This window comes from Squalius cephalus (assembly GCF_949319135.1).
Source record: "Squalius cephalus genome assembly, chromosome: 18".
NCBI classification, from domain to species: Eukaryota; Metazoa; Chordata; class Actinopteri; order Cypriniformes; family Leuciscidae; genus Squalius; species Squalius cephalus.
The window spans coordinates 11,980,723-12,001,120 of NC_137139.1; the positions used below are offsets into that span (position 1 = coordinate 11,980,723).

Genomic DNA, 20,398 nt, shown 5'->3' on the forward strand with positions numbered 1-20,398 from the left:
GGATCTACTGACTGGTCTTTCTGTATGTGTTGTTGGAGAGCTAGTTCTACCTGTGATAAGGATTTGGCAGCAAGCGACAGAGCTTGCAAACCTTGTACCTTGTCTCTTTTTTTTGCTTGATTGTAAAACCCCTTTGACTCACTGATGCTTTTACATGGTTTCACGCAGGAGGAATGCTTGGGGGTAGCCCAAGAGGACAAGGAGTAGATCTGGAGACTGAGGCTGACAAAACCTCCAAAGCCAAGACCCCCTCAGGGCCAGGCGGGTGCCAAAGGAGTTGGGGGGCATGGCTGCGAAAAGGGGCAAGTCAGGGCTCCCACAGGCTACTCCTCGGGCTGAGCTAAAGGTCTACCGAGCAGGAAACTCTGAGGGTCGTCTTCCAGTTCCTAGCAACCTGCGCAAGCAAAAGTCCTTGACCAATCTGTGTGTGCTTACGGACGCTGAGAAGAAGATGCACCTGTACCAGCCCAAGTGGTCGGATGACATGGAAAAACCTGGGGCAGGTCAGAACAAGTCAGGAAAGCTCAAAGATGCCGGAGGGGGGTACTGGCAAGGGTATCCCTCTTTCCAAAAACCTTTCCAAGTCGGAACATTCACTGTTTCTAGGAAAGCCAAAACCCTTTAACCCACCTTCCAAGCTGGGGAAACCTAGTCGGATACCTAAGGGTCCTTATGCTGAGGTCAAACCCATCAGCAAAGCTCAAGAGCTGGCAGATGATAGCAAGTCGGATGATGAGATCTTGTCCAGCAAGGCTAAGGCTAATGGTAAGAAATCTGTAAATGGCACTTCGGGAGCAGCCACACCAGGTGGAGGTGGAGGGGACAAAGATGCACCAGATCCAGAGGAAGGAGACAAGACCTTCCTAAAGGTGGACCCTGAACTGGTTGTAACGGTACTTGGAGACCTGGAGCAGCTTCTCTTCAGTCAGATGTTGGGTAAGTAATAATAAGATCCACTAATCCGCTTGCAATGCTGAGGAATGAGCAATGCTGCCTGGCTGACGGATCCAGCATCACCTCTATAGCTCAACCCAGCCCTGCTCTTGCTTAGCAACCACCTCGCTTTCTATTTCTTATTCATCCTGTGCTGATCACATAACAATGCACATTTTCTTTATTCATACATCTATTCTTGGCTCAGAGCTGCAACTGCATGTTAGTGATTTTCATTGTTGCATTTCAAACACTTCCATTGAACAATCGCTGCATCCCTTTTTGTTTACATTGCAAGCTCATGCCTTGCATCTGTGCACGTATTGGATGAGACCAATCTGCGCTCCAATCGGGGGGTAGGGGTTGATCCAGGGGTATATTTGCCTTACCATTGTAGTAGAGTTGACATACTGCCCTAATCTTCAGAATGTGCATCCTTAGCTGCTGGTTTGGACGGCTACATTGATTTACTATTGTTATTTTTGCAGATATTTTACCAATTCTACATCAATGATAAGCCTCAGTTCAGCACACATCATTGTAAATAATGTAAACAAACTAACACTAGAAACAGTTCAGTAAATGATGCTTGATGTCATTGTGGGAACTTAAAAATAAACCTCGCTCGGTTGAATTGTTTTCAAGTCATGGTGGGCAACATATTTAGCCTTGCCGCTGGTGCCATTGATCTCTGGGGCAGTTGACAGATGGTCCCCCTCTATTTTCCTCTCTCCCCTTCCCTCTCCCTCTTTCTGTTACCGGGGTACTTCAAAAGAGAATAATAGGGATGTCACACTCTTTGAGAAGGTCAGTGACTCAGAATGAGATGGCAACGACACATGGACATTGTGCGCTTTGTTTTTATTTAAGAATACATTAACAGTGCAGTGACTTATTAGCTATTTACCTTTGCGCTCAGCTATTGTTTAGTCATCTTCCCTTGCTAGGTAGTCACATGATACTTTACTATTTAACATGGTAAGTGATGATTTGAGTGTGATTATCAATTAGAAATTATCTCTCAACAATCTGACTCTGAACAATAGTCTAAATTCAAAGGCAGTGCCTCAGTGTATGGCTTTTTTAATGTTAGAGCAGCCAAAAATATGTGGTGTGAAGTGAATCCATTGAGTTGAGATATGAGAAAATGGAATTCAGTCTATTAGCTATACTCATTTCCCTTCCTTCCCTGGAGCTTATTTTGACCTTGCCGCTCGACACCTGCTGAGGGATGGGGGTGGGCGGAATTGGGGGAAAAAAATGGTCTTATATTGTACAGCTGATCCGGATTTGATATTCTTTTCAACATCTTGACCTCCGTACATTACTGTTGATTCCTTTAGCTTGTGCTGCACACCAGGGTTAGCTGTGCAAGAAAAGGTTCAAAGCTTCCCTCTGGGGTTTGAAACATGCATGTGTGACTGACTGCATTAGTATTGCTTGGCTACTGCCTCTGCTTTTGACTCCACAAAACTCAATTACACAAGACACCATGCCTCCAAGTGTTGTTGTGAGGGATTCTTTTTTGCAATCAGAATATGAAATACTGCCCAATACAAAATAAATGCTTTCTGTTTTATTTTGGCTATTTTTACAGTTTTAATGATAGCTATCTGGTAGGAGATGAGGCAGGAAACAACAGAAAGAAGGTGGGGGAAGAGGATCAGGAAATGTTAAGATAGGTGATGCAAGGTCATGTCTGCATAAGCAGCACCGTAGTTGGTCGAAATATAAGCGCTGCCAGTGCCCACCAAGCAACATCTTTGATACAATTCAAAATAGTTTGATCAGTATAACTGGCAAGTCAAGCCAACACATTTTATAATTATGTAAATTCGGTCTCCAGTTGGAAATATGGAAACATTCTGCTTAAGTGCTTAGATGCCTTTGGTATTAGACAGTGATAATTGGGAGCCACCAGTGGAGGATTAAGAGAATCACTACTAAGATCAGATGGAAAACCGAAACATGTCTTCTAAATACTTAAGGAATGAATGAATGAGGCATTTATATAGCGCTTTCATATGTACTACTGTACCCCCAAAGTGCTTTACAATCATATCAGGGAATCTCTCCTTAACCACCACCATAAGGAACTTGAAAGATGCTTCTTACTTTGTGTTGATAAGAGCTTTATCAAACCAAATATCCTACTGTGTAGGATAGCTTTTGAATTTGAGGATTAACGGCACATGAAGATAATGAAGACTTAGGTTGCAAAAAAAAAAAAAAAAAAAAAAAAAGTTGCACAAAAAAATAGTTTTAACCAATAACATGCCCCTGTAAATTATTTTAACAATCCAGTAAAATCGTGATAAATAAAACCAAGCCCCACTTTCCATTATTTTGCATTGAATATTCAGTTTCACTCGAAAATGTGTGCTAATAATACAGAAGTTAATTTTGTTTTAACTTGTATGTAGTTTTAATCCGCATTATATACACTGTTAGATTGTTATTACATTATTATTACATTATTGTTACATATTATATTATTATTACTTTAATGAGACAATTTATTCTCAGTGTCTCATTCTGCTATTGAAGTGTGTGTCTGAGAGCTGAGAGCCTCTTACCAGGGGCACTTTACTGCTATCTTTTTCTTCATCATCATTTCCATCTCTGCCTGGCTTGAGATCTGGGTTGCAGAAGCACTAGACTGGACATGATTGCTGCTGACAGCCACATTCAGGGTGAGGCTACTGTGCTTGTACTGATCTACAAAATAAAGTAGAAAATTAGAACTTTTAGAGCAGCCAAATTATAATGATACAATAAAACAATACATTTATCTCAGTTTCGTGTTAAGACTGCAGTCAATCTAATCCATTTCCTCTAGGACAAGGCACAATGACCTGGAAGCATTTCGTAAGTCATGGCACAGGATTTCCTCATTTCCTGAATGTGATATTGTTGGGCTGTTATGCACGATAAATGTGTGTCCACATTAAATTGGCTGTAGACCGGTGCATTGGGCAGTTAGAGAAATGATAATGTACAGGAAATGGGTTTGTTAATTCAAGCAGCCCCTTTTAAAAGGAAACCATCACTAATATGCAGTGGTTTTGCTGTGCATATTATGTTTTCCTGAGCATGACAAGCCAGGAAATTGTCGAAAGGGTTAAAGTCAAACTGACTGACATCCCAGCATGCTGCAGGCCTCCTCTTCACAGTGTGCATGATTTCATTTCAACCAGGTCTGGTTGTGTAAGAGCTGATCTCAAGGGAAGCTACAGACATACAGCTATGTATACAGCTTTTATTTAAATGTATAAAGGAAGGTGTATATTTTATTTGTGGTGGTCATCATTAGTTCTCTGTTCCCAAACCTAGTGACCTCCCTACGTAGGCAGCACTTTTAGGCATCATAGTCACTGGACCAACACCAAAGTTTTAAAAGGTAGGCAGCATAATTATACCTTCAAGATACTGTTTTAGTAAAATTATAATGACACTTAACATGTATCCTTCGTGGAGAAGGCAGTACCAACTTTGAAACCAGCATTGCAACAAGCTCAGTATATACTGTGTATGCAATTCAAATCAAATGCCTACAAGTATAATAATGCAGGTGTAATATATTTAAAATGGTACACTTTTTTACTTTGTATAAGGTGAGTTGATTCTGCTGTGTACGTCATGTGTGGTACTTGGAGTCGGAGTCGCATAAGACTGAGGTAATGTATACAATAGTTTGTGCTAACAAAATTATAGTGCTGTAACAATGTATAGATACAGTATACTATATACTATATAATTAAACATAACTTTTTTTGTCTTTTGACCAAAACATGGTTCTGATGACCAGATTGCACTTAATAGCAAAACATGGTAAAAACAGGAATTGAAAGAGGAACCACAAATAAAGGTCAAGTTTTGGTTTGACAAACTCTGGTAACATGGAAACACGTACAACCTGACCATCTCCATTTTGTGAGCACTGAGTCGATGACTTGTGTACTGTTTTGACGGCCAACAGATTCATAATGTGATTACTATCATGACCAACATCTCCATGCCTCAGCATGCTGCGTGCGACTAATGCAATCTAAGTCCCAATCGAATTTCTGCATGTCTGCAAAACGAAGGAGTGGAAATAATCTGCTCATTTATGCAAGCATGCAACATGGAAATAATGTTTGTTTATCTCTTAAAATATTAAGAAATATTGCGAAACTATCTTTGGTTATTTGTTTTGTCCATGTATTTGCAGTTTCAGCCTGTTCAGCACAGACTGAGTTTTAGTCGTCAACAAACTAGAGCTGGAAGCAGCCCTATATTTAAGCAAAGCAAAATAACTCTCAAAAGAGCAATACTTTCCAGGACATTTCCATGTAAAATAGTCAACTCTTGGTTGGATGCACATATTTAGCCTGTTTTATGTCAGTTAAGTGAGAGCTGTTTTGTGGGTCTTGCTCAAATGTCCAGTTATTTTTCAAGTCAAGTGGTGGTTTATGTGCAGTAGTTGCACAGTCCTGTTTTTGAAGGCCTTAATTGTTTTGCGGTTGAGATGGCCCCCGCCATTACAGCTTTTTTTCAGTCGTTAGAAAACACCACATAAACAGCATTACGTTTTCCTGTCGTATATCCTGGTTGTTTGCTGCTTAAAACACTCGTGGGGAAATGATTGTGTAAGCTTTTCTCAGTTTTATGTGAGGACATATCTTGGGTTTGCCTGGGTGAATATAGGGCAAGAAATCAACTCTTTTCCCAGTAGTCACTCATTGTGACTGAAGTTATCATTGCTCTAGTATTATAGATAACAAACCCAGGCAATGAAACTTGAGGTGACTATTTATGTGCTGTTTTACTTGTATCCAAACAAACTCTACTGTATTTTTGTCACATTGCCAATGGTCTCTAAAGCTAATATCGCCCCAATTTTGTTGAAAATGATTTACTTCAGATCAACTGTGAATGGCCCAGTAAGCAATAGCTGCCAATGTATAAAACTATACAGTGAGGCCACTCAAATTCTTTAAAAACTCCACTGGTCTAGAGTAAACACTTGCACGCTAAGAGAATGAGATTGTTGGTTTTTGTCACAGATGTGCTGTTTGTCAATGGCAATAAAGCCATTATAAATTCAAACATCCCAATGTCTCTCTTTACTCCATTAACAAAAGCAAAACTATGGCTGTTTTGGCACACAGGTGACAAAGTCATAGTTCAAGCAGGCAGGCATGGTTGGTCAGATTTAGAACTGGTTCACCTTAAATCCATGATTATTGTAAGTTATAAAGTTCCAAGCCTGTTTATTCAATGACCCTGTTCAATCAAAATGACTCATCTTGTCATGGTCTCCCCTACATACAGTAGGAGTATTTTAGAAATTCTTAAATCATTGAGAATAATAGGTAATTTACTTTTGTGTCTTCTCTGCTGAATACAACTCTGTATGCGTACTATGCATTCAAATATTCTTCTTAGCTGCTTTCAGACAGATCTCCTCATCTTTGCTTTAAGAAGAAGACTGGAGAGTCCTTGTTAAAAGCAATCATTTCGCCCCAAAGCGGAAAGAAGCGGTTGATCTCGTGTTCCCTCCACACATGGTCTCCTGTTCCACAGCTGGTCTCTTTGACCCTACATGGTGTGATGGGATCACTTTGGCCTGAAGTCATTTCAGAGTTATGATGTTTTTGTTTGTCAAACAGCATTGCACCACCTCTTACCTCCTTGAGCTTCCGAAGAAATTGAGCAACACTTGTGCTCAATCTTTGGCAAGAAAACATTGTTCCACATGGACCTCTTTTTACGACTCTGTCTTCATTGAAAATGTGTCCGCTAGTCGTAGTAATTGGGCACAACAACAGCTGGGTTGGACCTCCTTAAGTCTTGAGAGGCTTGCAAGAGATGCAGCTGTGGTGTTGGAGGTTTCTCTACACCAGTCAGTTTACAAACCCTGCTGTTGTTTGGGCATCACTCCCACTTCACTCTTCCCTGCCCTTGGGCATGTAGGGATTCCTCATCAAACATTACTGCTTCTGGTCAGTTGTGAGTGGTGTGGAATAAGCTTTCCCTGAGGGGGAACTTTTTTTTAAGTTCACTTTCAACTGTTCCACTGAGCAGGAAGATATTTTAGCATAACCAGAATCACGATTACCTGTATGTAATGGCCTTTGGAAATGAATGCCTTTTTTTACAATGTAAGTGAATTGACCCTATACATGTAAAAATACTGTTTCAGTATTATGGACACAAGACATATGCAATGTGATTTACCATGGAAAAAAGATGTGTGCAAACCTTTTCTGAGTAAATTGGTATTTCACAACTTTGTTTCTATGATCCTAAAACAACTGATGATATAAACAGCCAACTTGGCCCCATTCACTTGCACTTTCACTTCTAAATGCCTCAGAATAACCTGTTTTTTAATAGAAATTGAAAATTGTTTCGTGGTAATCAACATTGTCACAAATGCTGTCAAATGAGCTTGACAGCATGAACCGGCAATATTCTTTAAGTGTCACAGTTTGAAATATTTTTTTGACTACAAGCTACCACAGTAACATATTGTCAACAGATTATTGCAGTCCTCTGAGAGCTAAACGACTTAAAATAAATTTTAAAAGGGGATTTCCCTTCGCCATGTCAGATACATCCATGAATAGGAAGCCATCTTTTCCAATCGTCACAATAAGAATGACATTATGTTTGACATTATGGCCCAAAACTTGTGTCCAGTAGGGTGGATGCAGTGTTGCAGCCTTGCTTTATTGTGTTTAAATGTCACTACAATTTTCCCAGCCTTGGTGTTGTGAGAAATATTTCCCTTTGCTTTTCTTTCTTGGCTGAATATATCTGAACTTCAAATCAGATTCGTCATGGCAGTAGGTCTTTTTTTTTTTTTGGCGACTATTTCATTAGAATTTCTCAGCTGTTCTGATTCAGTTCAGCCTCTTGTATGATTTTGCAAAAAGTGTCATGGGATTGCAACATGAGTGAGGCAAGATAAGGAAGTCTTATAATACTTTCTGGAAACAACACCAGCATTATAAGACCAGAGCATCGCCGTTTTCTTCCTCTGTAGTTATCCCCCAAGGATATTATTGTGATTTTGTGCGGATATGCCAGTCTGTCTTCTCATTTCCCGTGGTGTGTCTTCTACCATTTGGCTGAAGCATCTGCAGGACACTCTATTGTTATTTAAGAGTCCCTTCATTGACCAGATGCTGTGTGCTTGCGTGTGTACATGTCTTCCTGTTTTCATGTTGTCGAGGTCACCACTTTGTCTCCAAGCACCCTGACTGGAGTAAAGGATTAGAGTTGAAAAACACAGACACAGAGTCATAGGGTAAACTAGAAATGAAACAAACTTGTGGTGGAGGAGCGGGTTACTATACAATATCCCCTACACCACAAATGAGTCTGAAATGAATTCCTACTCAGAGTAATTTAAGAGTATCGCAGTGTGTTGCTAATAAAATAATGGCCAGTTTTTCAAAGTAGTGAAAAATGTTTCTCTGGCACAATGCTAGGCCATTAAACTACATTAACATCCCTATGGGATTAATTTGGCCTTATTTAGATCCCTGTCACCTAGCAAATTAATCAATTAACCATCATCTGTTCCTCGGCGCTGGTAATAAAACATGGAAAATAAAAATGATTATGGATGGAAATCGACCATCATTTGGTAAATACCAATGAATCCAACAAGAGCGCCAGTGCTGTGCTTTGTTTTACACTGTTCACTTTCCAGACAAGACCTTTTAGAAAAGGGGTGCAGTTCTGCCAAAAAATTGTCTTCAGAGCACTCTCTGACATCCATTTAGTTTGTCCATTTCACTTACTGCTCTCATAGCATTCTCAGAAAGACCAAAGATGGTTCCAGTAAGTATCGGTCTACACCCTATTAGCTTCTCTATTGACAGGCTATGCGTCAGCTACTCATTAGGAAGACACTCTCAGTCTTTTAAGCTGTTGAGACCGTGTGGCAGCCTTGGGTTTAGATGGTACTTTAAGCTGGTTGTGTATTTCAGAGATGAAAACGTTTCACAGTCTTGTGTTTAGATGTTGTAATATTGGGTTCGACACTCTGCAACAATGTCTTGGAAGTTCTACAGGATGTTTCAATTACTGGAACTGTGATTCCCTCAGTTGGATTCTCACCTCTTCAGGAGACTCTAGAGGTCCATGGATTTGGAGCAGATCCAGAAGATGTGGTCATTAGGGTTAGCATGCATGACTACTTTTCATTAAGATATGTGATCTGATCTAACTGACTCTGTGTGAGTCGTCTTCTCAAAATCTCAACATTTTGGTGTTGAGAGGATTATTAAACCAGGAAACTGTATTTAAATGGCATCTAGCTATCTGTTGGACAGTTATCTATTGCATGTCCCAAATCTTTTCTAAACAATAAAGACCATGAAATCACAATCCAAGTTCTAGAGCCACTTCTGAGGGCCCCATAAATCCCAATTATACGCCAACTGTAATTATGGGATTACTGTTAATCTTTCATCCTGTGATAAACGGTCATTTTTAAACCCCTTTAAATGAGGTGTGACTTTGCCAGTGCAAGCATTTGACAAGTTCTTTATGTGGGTTTAGAAAGTATCCCATTAGAATGCAACACACTTTACAGCCTTTCTTTTATTGTGTTCTCTTTTGAGCTAAATATACGTACAGTAGAGTCCTCCCATTCCTTTGGAAGCTTCCATTCTCCCAGTGCTTTGTCGTCACAGTATATTATTGTAACACATCAACTAAGCTACTGTTGGTTCTCTGTTTGTCGGCCTGATGCCACTTTTTGTTTCAAAGCATGTACCATTAGAATTCTCCCAGTGTCTCTGCTTTTCCCCGGACAGTCTTGAATCAACTTGTATACCCCTGAATAGGCAGAGAAAAGAGAACGACTGAATTGGTAGCGGCCGCTTTCAACTCTTTCTCTTAGCACCCCATCACAAGTAGATGAGGGTGTAAAGAGGGGGAGGCAGGTGTACTGCAGTCCCCCCATCCACATTTAACCAGCTAGCCTTGATTCATTAGCTTTCCCCCTGAGAATGTGTTTGCGACGGGGGGAGAAATTTGCATCCCTAATTTCCTCATTCCCTCACCCCGGCTGCAGCTGGGTCCTCTGGGCCCGAGCCGATTTGGAAAACAGGAAGTCTAATGGTCTTGGACCTTTCCGTCAACCTTACCCCATGTAGTGGGGAGGCTTTAATTACCATAAACGAGAGCTGTGCTTAACAACTGCGTGGAATTGATTAGATGCAGCCGTGGGATTGGGGGTAGGAAGCCCCCTCCTTCTACAGTGGCTAATGTCTTTTGTTTCAGGATGTAGTATGTTACACATTCCTTTTTGGGATCCAAGAGCAAACATTTGCATCACAAGAAAGGGCACCAGTTAAAGCTGAAGCTTGTGAGAAATGCTTAATAATTATTTAATGCTTTTCAGTCTGCTCTGCAAGTCATGTGACTTAAGATCAAAGGTAATTTCAGCCGGTTGCATGACTGAACATGGACAAAGAAGATTTTTTACAGAGCTTCTCGTGCAACTTCCATTGGCACAGGCAGACGGTCTTAAAGAAAGCTCATGTAACATAACTTTCATAATAAGATCAGTGGTGGTTGGAAATATTTTGAGTACAATAGTCTTTATCTGTTACTACTAACAGTTCAGCTGTTATTAGTATAGATACCTTCTCATCAATAGACATTTCATGTTTTGAGTTATTTCAAATTCATATTGATTCAGATGTGACCGAAAATGGTGATATCTGGGTAGCTGAGTTGTTTATTTTGCAAGTCGTCTGTTCATTTGACAGTGACTTTAGAAAAAAAATAAGTTCCTCTCATTTTATTTTGACTATTGATTATTTTCTCATCTAAATTTTAAAGGAAGCACTGCTTTTCTTGCCCTCTCAGAGAAAACACCTCTAATTAAGACATAAATAACAATGTTGTTTGTTATACTCTAATAAACTCTGGAAAAAGCTACAAAACCCCCCAATGTTTTTCTGTAGCTAGTTTTGGTTGTCCTGCTGGTACTTTCATTGGGATGAATGTTGAGAGGGATGGATTTAAATCAAGCACAAATGAAATGAACTGTCCTAGAGTGGTCAATTCAAGTGTATCTAATATGATTTTAACTACTACTGCTCAGTAAATGAATGTGACTCTTGGGCATTTTGGATGGAGTGCCAATCTGTAAAGCATGGATTCATCCAATCTGAAGAGGGAAGAGCCCAAGCATGTGTGCCATCTAGTGTAGGGTAGCAGACATGATAACCAAGCAATAGTGGGAGTCTAAACTGTCCCCAACAAATGAATGGTCAAATGAAGCAATTTGAATATATATTTTCTGAATTATATATGAGTTTTGTTTACTTGTGCAAAACATGCACCAGGATGTTAGAGTGCTTTGGATGGTTGACAAGGTATTGCAGTGCAGTTCCTAATGTATTCTGGGTGGTTGTTAGGCTGCCAAGTTGTTGTTAGTGTGTTTGGGATGGTTGCCAGGATGTTGCTATGCAGTTGCTATGGTGTTCTTGTGGCTGCTAGAGTGTTGCTACATGGTTATTAGAGTGTTCTGAGTTATTGCCAAGCGAGTCTATGATGTTCAGAGTGGTTGCTAGGGTGTTGCAAAGGCGTGGTGGTTGTTAATGTGTTCAAGGTGGTTGCTAGGACATTGAAATGCAGCTGCTGTGGTGTTATGGTGGTTGTTAGGTTGTTGCTACATTATTAGAGTGTTCTGGGTGATTGTCAGGCTTGTCAATGGTGTTCAGGGTGGTTGCTAGGGTGTTGCTCAGGTGTTTTAGTGGTTGTTAGATGGTTGTAAATGTGTTCAGGATGATTGCCAGGACATTGCTGTTTGATTGCTATGGTGCTCTGGTGGTTGCCAGCGTGTTATGTGGTCGTTGGATAATTTCCAGGCTTGTCAATGGTGTCCAGGATGGTTGCTAGAGTGCTCTATGAGGTTGCTAGGTGGTTGTTAATCTGTTCTGGGTTATTGCCAGAGTATTGCTATTGCTGTTCTGGTGTTGTTACATGGTTATTAGAATGTTCTGGGTGATTGACTGTCCAGTCAATGGTATTCATAGTAGTTGCTAAGGTGTTGCTTAGGTGTTCTGGTGGTTGCTATGTGGTTGTTAATGTGTTCATGGTGATTGCAAGGCCAGTCTATGATGTTTAGGGTGGTTGTGTGTGTGTTTAGGGTGGTTGCCAGGACATTGCTATGTAGCTGCTGTGGTGTTCAGGTGGATGCTATGGTGTTGCTACAGCACGTGTATGTTGGAGTGTTCTAAGAGATTGCCAGGCCAGTGCTATTGTGTTCTGGGTGGTTGCTAGTGTGTTGCTTAGGTGTTCTAGTGGTTGCTATGAGGTTGTTAATGTATTCAGGGTGTTTGCCAGGCCAGTCTATGATGTTCAAGGTAGTTGCTAGGGTGTTGCTAAGGTGTTCTGGTGGTTGCTAGATGGTTGTTTGTGTGTTTAGAGTGGTTGCCAGGGCATTGCTATGCAGTTGCTGTGGTGTTCATGGGCTGCGTCCGAAATCGCATACTTTGTGAGTAGGTACTACATTTAAATTAGAACGTACTTCGCGACCGTTAAAAAAGTACGTTCTATATAGTATGAATACGGGTAGTATGAATGGAGTCCGGACGTACTACATGCGCCATGTTGGTATTGTCACGTAACATGCGCGGTCACATCAGCGCGAAAATTTAAAGAGCCCGTTCCACTGACTGCACCAGAGTTTGTGTTTTTAGTTGTTCTTTCCGCTTTCGTCTGCGTTTTTACGTCGTTCGTGCTCACAATTCAGAGTCGTCGCGGTCAGTTGCTCGCACACACACAAACCTGTGAACAATGAGAGAGGTTGATTTTTGGTAAGGAAAAAGTAATTTATTTGCTTGTGATATTGCCATCAATGAATAAACATGAATGAATCAATAATATGCGTGTGTTTATCTCTGTCGATTCATTCATAGATGGCAATATCACAGTGTGTGTGTGTGTGCATATATATATATATGTATATATACACACACACACACACACAGTGAACAATAGGGTAACACACTCGAGGTCAGATACAATACACACACACATTCATTCATACATGTGTATATATGAAGACTTAAGACGTAAAAGAAAAGAATTCTTCTAAAATGAGCATTTTTATCAAACTTGTATTATTTAGGTTCAGTAATTTCACTTTAATGACAATTAATAGGTCCTTTTCATTGCCATTAAAGTGAAATAACTGAACATAAACATACAAGCTTGATAAAAATAATCAAACTAAAAGAAAATTCCAGATGGCACTTAGAGGCTTTTACATTAAGTATTCATATATATGTATGTGTGTGTGTGTATATATATATATACACACACACACATATAAGAAATGGAGCATATACAGATATAATACATATAAATAATCCAACACCGAAAACAAGTGTCTTGTCGATTCAAATCGTATTCTAAAATAAACTATGAACACATTTACAGATTGTGAGCCCTACAACGCCAATTCTTCATCTATATTTTAAAGATGGAGCTGACCTCCACCCCTCACGGTAGTCCATCCAGTCACTGATTGCGACCATGGGTGGAAAAAAAGGCCATCGAGGTGCTGGTGCTCTAGCTACACATCACATATTTGAGCTTAATTTTTTACAAATTATTTACTTTAAATTTAGATAGGAAAAATTAATGTGGAAATCCAAAAATTGCCCAGGGTGTAAAGTTCTCATCTTGTACACATGCTTTTAAAGAAACAGATTTTAAATTATTTTAAAGTGATGCCCAACAAATGAGATTGTTAGTAAGAAAGTCCCTTTAGATCTTTAGAAACCTGTGAAGGTTAACTTACTGAAGCTGCTGACGTTGATTTTCTTCCCTCAAGATGACACTTTAATAAAAAAAGTTTTAAAACTTTTGCTTTTGGTGGTGCTTTAAGCTATATTATACTACTTTGTGCCAAAGTTTTGTGATTTTGTTTTAAACTTTTGTATTCTGTATCCATTTAAAAGTTAAATAATATACAAAAATAAAGCAAATACATTTTAAAGGTGTCTGGGGTGTGTGGATATTTCTCTTCAGTGTGGCACTATTTTTCAGATATACCTGCAATTTGCTTTTCAAAAAAAAAAAGAAGAAAAAAACATCTGGAATCTGTCACAAAATAAGTGCACACACAACACCCTTTAAAAATATTAATTACTCCATGCCACATATTAAATACTTTACAACTGACAATCTAACTACCGGTACTGTAAATCCCTGGGAATTAAGTGTTTTGTAATAAAACTTGCTAAAACAGCATTACAAAATGAACTTACTAACAAATAAATGGAAAGAGAGTGTGTAACATTTGTTTTCTTTATTATAATTTTTTTTTTAGCAATTTCTAAAAGCTGAAGGAATCTTTCCTCTCTCTCTCGTCGCTCTTTCTTTTCTTTCCTCCCTTTCATTAGCCACTCTATAAAGAACACAGGTGTGGTCATCAGCCCCTGCAAAATCAACACAGAATTTAACATTAGTGATGAACCATGCTCAATCTATATTATTAAATTAATATTAATGTTGGACAAGTTGAGGTACACTTGATTACAGTAGCTTGCTTTGTAGCCAACACATATTACATATCAACACTGGTAAAGAAGAAATAAAACCGTTGTAAAATTAAAAAAGAAAAGTTGTGTAACCCTCTCATTTAACTGAGAAACAACGTCGTTGTTTAAATAAAACAGTGTTAACTGACAGGCATTAGCTCGTTCTGTTCGGCAATAATAATAATGATAAAATTGTCATTTTGCAGCCAATTCACAAACTTGTACCCTCAATTTACATTATTTAAACTTTTAACAAGTCAATCGTTTACTTGTATGATGTTAAACGAATACAATTTAACCACAAATAAACAAAAAGTGTGTTGTAAAGTACTTACACTTGAAAACAGCCGCGTCTCCGTTTTCCGCCATTTTCAAATATAACGACGACAACTCCTCTCCCGTGGCATCATGGGATAGTAAAGTGTCCATCGTATGCGCACTTCAGAATCTCGCCGGATGTAGTAGGTCATCCGGGTACTTCTCGCCTACTGTTTTTCGAATTCTATGATTTCGGACATACTACTCTGCTCGCGTACTGTTTTTCGCATACTATATAGTAGGGAAGTATTCAGTAGGGAAGCCACAGCCCTGCAGAGTTTAGCTTCAACCCTAATTAAACACACCTGATCAGCTAATCAAGTCCTTCAGGCTTATTTGAAAACTGCAGGTGTGTGTGTGTGTTGAAGCAGGGTTGGAACAAAACTGTGACTACGTTTACATGCAGCCAATATCCGGGTTATGGTCGGGTTAAGGTCACTATTTGGGTTTCTGAAACATTCGGAATAACCCGTTTACATGCTTGAGCAGAGAGAGTTACTCCTGTATACATGGAATTTGTAATCAATTGGCAATATCCCGATGTAAACGGCGACGCACGGTTAGCGCCTGGACGTACGGACAACCTTAAGATGCAATATGCGTCATTTCCGATTCTTCTTCATGTATCCAAAGACAACAACAACAGCAGCAGCACGCGGATAATGAATAGTTCGGGGCAGATAGCGATCGCCTTTGTTTGAGCTTTCCTCCTCGCTCCAAAAGTGTGTTGCTGTGCTGCGTCTCGCCATGTTTACCTCTATTTCTTGTTTACTTCCGGTATACTGCACGCGGGTTTCTGTATGCGCCGTCTCTACTCAAAAGACCAAGATTCCTTGCGAATAGAACATGCGCAGAACACAAATCAATGTTCCTTTTGATGGGGATATGCCGATACACGTTTACATGGCCAAATATTCGGGTTAGAAAAGGGTTACCCCAGGGATCATATCCGGGTTTTTAAAAACCGGGATATGAGCATATCCGGGTTTTTACCGGTGTTTACATGGCCGTGCGTGACCGGGTTATTGCTAATATCCCAGTTTTGAACGGGTTATTGGCTGCATGTAAACGTAGTCTGTGTAGGGCTGTGGCCCTCCAGGAACTGAGTTTGACACCTGTGTGCTAGGGTGTTGTGGTGGTTGTCATGATGTTTGGAGTGGTTGCTAGGTGAGTCACAAAAACTCACCCCCAAGTCTCTGACATTCTGCCACTTTTGGCATATTTGATCACAAGTAATGGCACACATCTTCTTAACATGCACATGGTTTGAGGTATCAGGGGTTTGTTCTACCTCTTAGCAAGCACCACAAATTATTGGATTCATATTTTTCTGGCTCCCCCTCTGCTTGCCACTGGAGATAACCTTTCACATCTGAACAGCTTGACTACTTTAACTGGCACATGGTGCTGCAACGGTTCTGTGCGTTCAGTGACACCATCATCTCAGTATTGAGCTAATTCCCAAAGCCACTGAAATCAATAGTTCTTATATGTCACACCTCTTAATGGTGAAATCACTGTGATATGTTTTCGTGAGCATGTTTCTGCTGCATTGAGTGGTGCTGCCAGACTGGCTGTGCTTAGACTTCATCCATCAGGGTGATGGACACCTCATAGGTTCATGAACTCTCTCTCTCTGCATAGGTCATTCCAGCACTGGCCAGCTGGACTGACCCGCAGGGGTCCGTGGGCGTGGGGGTGGAAGTGTGATGATCTTCTCAGTCTCCTTTCGTTACACCAGCGGTCAACAGCACAATTCACATGCATCCACTGCTAACTGGAACAATCCATGCACAATGTCCTATTACTGAGAGAAAACTCTCGGCTGTGGTTACAAATGTTTTTGGACATATAACTACACATAATTCTTCGAAATGCATGCTTATCTTCGACAGATCTCAATACTGAATCCATTAACGAATGGGAGCAAATCCACTATGCATGTTTTCGGTGTAAAATATCCACTGACTCCAACATGTTCTCTCAAATCTGTCCATTTTCTGGTAATTACCCTCTCACAGCTTAATGTGTGCTATCACAGAGAGTTAATGGTCCTTTCAGACACAGACTGTTGCAGACACCATCATTGTCATCTTGTCAATGGGGGGTTGTGGTCAGGCTGCTCTAAACTCTACTCGTCTTTGGTTTTATGACACACATATTGCTCAATTAAATGTAATGGAAGTGATATCCAAAGGAATGGCATAAAATAACGAAGTGAAATGTTTCCCAAAAGGATTCCTGTTATACCACCAGCTGTCATTGGTTAGCCAAACAGATAAACCTGCTCTGTTTGACAATTATATTATTATATTATGATAGATGTTAGAGGTAAGACAGAAAATAACAGGGAGAACGTGGGACAAGTGGCTCTGGAAAAAAAGCCAAATTATGCTCACCATGACTGCATTTATTTTATCAAAAATTCAGTAAAAACTGTAATATTGTGAAATATTACAATTTAAAAATAAATGTTTTCTATTGTAATATATTTTAAAATGTAATTTATTACTGTGATGGCAAAGCTTTATTTTCAGCATCATTACTCCAGTCTTCAGTTTCACACGATCGTTCAGAAATCATTCTAATTTGCTTATTTGATGAGAAAGTAAGGTGAGGTCAACATATATAAACTATTATGTAGAGAAGCGTTCATCAATACTCAAAACCTTTAAAGGGTTGGTTCACCCAAAAATGAAAATTCTGTCATTAATTATTCACCCTCATGTCATTCCAAACCCGTAAAACTTTTGCTTCAGAACACAAATGTGACACTGGACCACAAAGCCAGTCGCAAGGGTCAATCTTTTTAAATCACTGAAATCATGAAAGCTGAATAAATAAGCTTTCCATTGATGTATGGTTTGTTAGGATAGGACTATATTAGGCCGAGATACAACTTTTTGAAAATCTGGAATCTGAGGGTGCCAAAAAAAAATCTAAACAAATTTTCTTTTTTATAGATTTATATATTTTTAATTAAATCTGAGAGTTTTCTGTCCCTCCATTGACAGCTATGCAACTACCACTTTCAAGCCCCAGAAAGGTAGAAAAGACATAATCCATGTGACTCAAGTGGTTTAACCTCAAATTTATTAAGTGACGTGAGTGCTTTGTTTCCAAAAAAAAAAAAAAAAATTACCACTCTATTTAAAAAATATTAATCTCCAACGTGAGTTCACATAACAACGTCTGCTCTCGTGTCAACACAACATGTATGCGTTATGGTGCTCCTGTGAACGCATGTTGGAGATTAATATTTTATAAATAAAGTGGTAAATTATAGGGTTTTTTTGTGCAAACAAAGCAATTGTGTCGCTTTATAAAATTGATGTTAAACCACTGAAGTCACATGGATTCCTTTCATGATGTCTTTACTACCTTTCTGAGGCTTGAAAGTGGTAGTTGCGTAGCTGTCAATAGAGGGACAGAAAACTCAGATTTCATTAAAAAGATATGCATTTGTGTTCTGAAGATGAACGAATGTCTTATGGGTTTGGAATGACATGCGGATGAGTAATGACAGAATTTTTATTTTTGGGTGAACTAACCCAGAGCAGAGCATAACATAACTATATGATAGAGGGCCTCAGTTATGTAAAGTACAAGCCAAACTAGCTTTAACCTGTTAAGCTGCAACGCCACTTTTGAAAAATCCCCAGAAATGACATACCCAAACTTAAACAGATACAGTTCATGAACCCTTTGTACTAAAAGCACAAGTATGATCTCATTTGAAAGCTGACACCTGGCAGTTTATTGTAAATGTAGAATTAATTATTGTCATAATGAAAAAAATTGTTATAAATAGCTTCAAAGTTTTGTAAAGTTATTAGAAATTAATTTTTATGAAACATCCTCATGAAAATAAAATTGAAGTTGGCACTGGAGCAATCTAGAAATGCACTACAGCTAAGGCCACATGTCTAAACATTTTATATTTAAAATCTGAAGATAATAAGTCCAAAACTCTGTATTTAGTTAAATGTTTTTCAAGACCATGTCAATGACTTTATTTTGATTTGCTACTTTAAAATGCTACTGATGTTTATTGCCATCTTCTAAACATCAATTCAGTATATTGTCTCTATAGTTTTGTGGTGCAAACGAGCCCCATTCAGTCTCAGTCTCCCCCTGCACACATTCACACCTCTCCAGCCTGGTTATGGCTCGAAATATGCATTTCTTTTGTCTGCATTATAGTTTCTAACGACTGGCTATTCACAAGCTATTCATAGGGTTTCAATCCCTAATTTCTTTTATCAAAGTTCTCACTTAACATTTAAAAACTGGATCAAATGCCCTGCTTGAATTTCAGTAAGCATATTTAGAAAAAAAAACATAAAAGGATAACTGCTATGTGGCAGGTGCACCTAGGGCTAGCTAGCATGTTAGCTTAGCACACCATCAATACACGACAATTTATGAGATTAAAACCATGTTTGTGCTCCAAACTTAATTTATAACGCAAGTCGATCGTTTTAAATAATCTTCTGTGATATAATTTCGCTTCAGATAAAAAAATCAGACAGAAAATATATATATATATTTTATTCTGCACAATGATAAAGTCTATATCGATTAGCATTACATTATAAATATAATCTATTATTATGGAAATACCTGACATTACTCGAAGAACACAGGTAAACCAAATATCATTTCAATCATGTTTATTGTCTTCAAAACATGTTACAGCGATCTCTGATAGCTTTGAATGTGTTCGAGACTTCCTGGAATGTCACATGATCATGCCTCTTCTTCATGTTCTATATATGGACTATTATTGTGCATGTAGCGCCCTCAGGCTGTTGGTATGGATTGAAAACACAATACATCACAGTATCCAGCACTCATAATGATTACATCGACGCATTTGGGCATAAATTCAATAAATATTATTCCTGTCTATAGAAATCTGATGAAAACCTATGAAAATATATCAATATTTCTCCAAATCTGCACATTTTTGAGCTAAAGCCCTGAGGGACGTTGTTTTGTGTATCGCTGTCATGACGACAGCACGGGAGTTTTTTATGAATGAAAGCAGCTGACGCGCATAATTCATATTAAAGGTATCGACTCATTTTTTCATTTCATAACTCCTGACACAAATTAAGACATAACTATCACTATAAGTTTTTCAGAATACAATAGTGGTCAAATACTGAAACTTGAGTCTTATATCTTTTTAATGATGTATAGTTTGTCAATGTATAACATTAAATCTGATAGTAATTTTTAACTAAAAAAAAAAAAAAACGCTTCAGTGCGCCGACGCACTGGTGAAGCTTAACCAAACCACCATCCTCACTTGCAGAGCAGCCCATTTGAACCACTCTGGGAGACTCATTGTATTTCATGAGTCTAATTGTATGAGATTATGCCTGAATGAAGAGACACTCCACATGGGGCCACATGGGGGGGTTCTCCATTTTCATCACAAAGCCATAGGCCACCTCCATGTGTTGTACTGATCCACTACACACACACTCACAAACACACACAATCATTTTTCTATGGTGGAGATTAAAGTGAATTAAAAGTAGGACTTTGACTAATGCCAGTCTGGATGTCATTAC

General features: G+C 39.0%; 1 protein-coding gene across 1 annotated transcript in view; it reads left to right on the top strand.

Annotated features, from left to right (window-relative positions):
* The window catches only part of nav1a (neuron navigator 1a), a 138,830-nt gene that overhangs the window by 19,150 nt on the left and 99,282 nt on the right, over positions 1-20,398 (top strand). Inside the window, 4 exon segments of the mRNA XM_079848548.1 lie at positions 169-248; positions 250-279; positions 281-538; positions 540-936. Of these exon segments, the coding sequence (XP_079704674.1) occupies positions 169-248; positions 250-279; positions 281-538; positions 540-936 (765 nt within the window).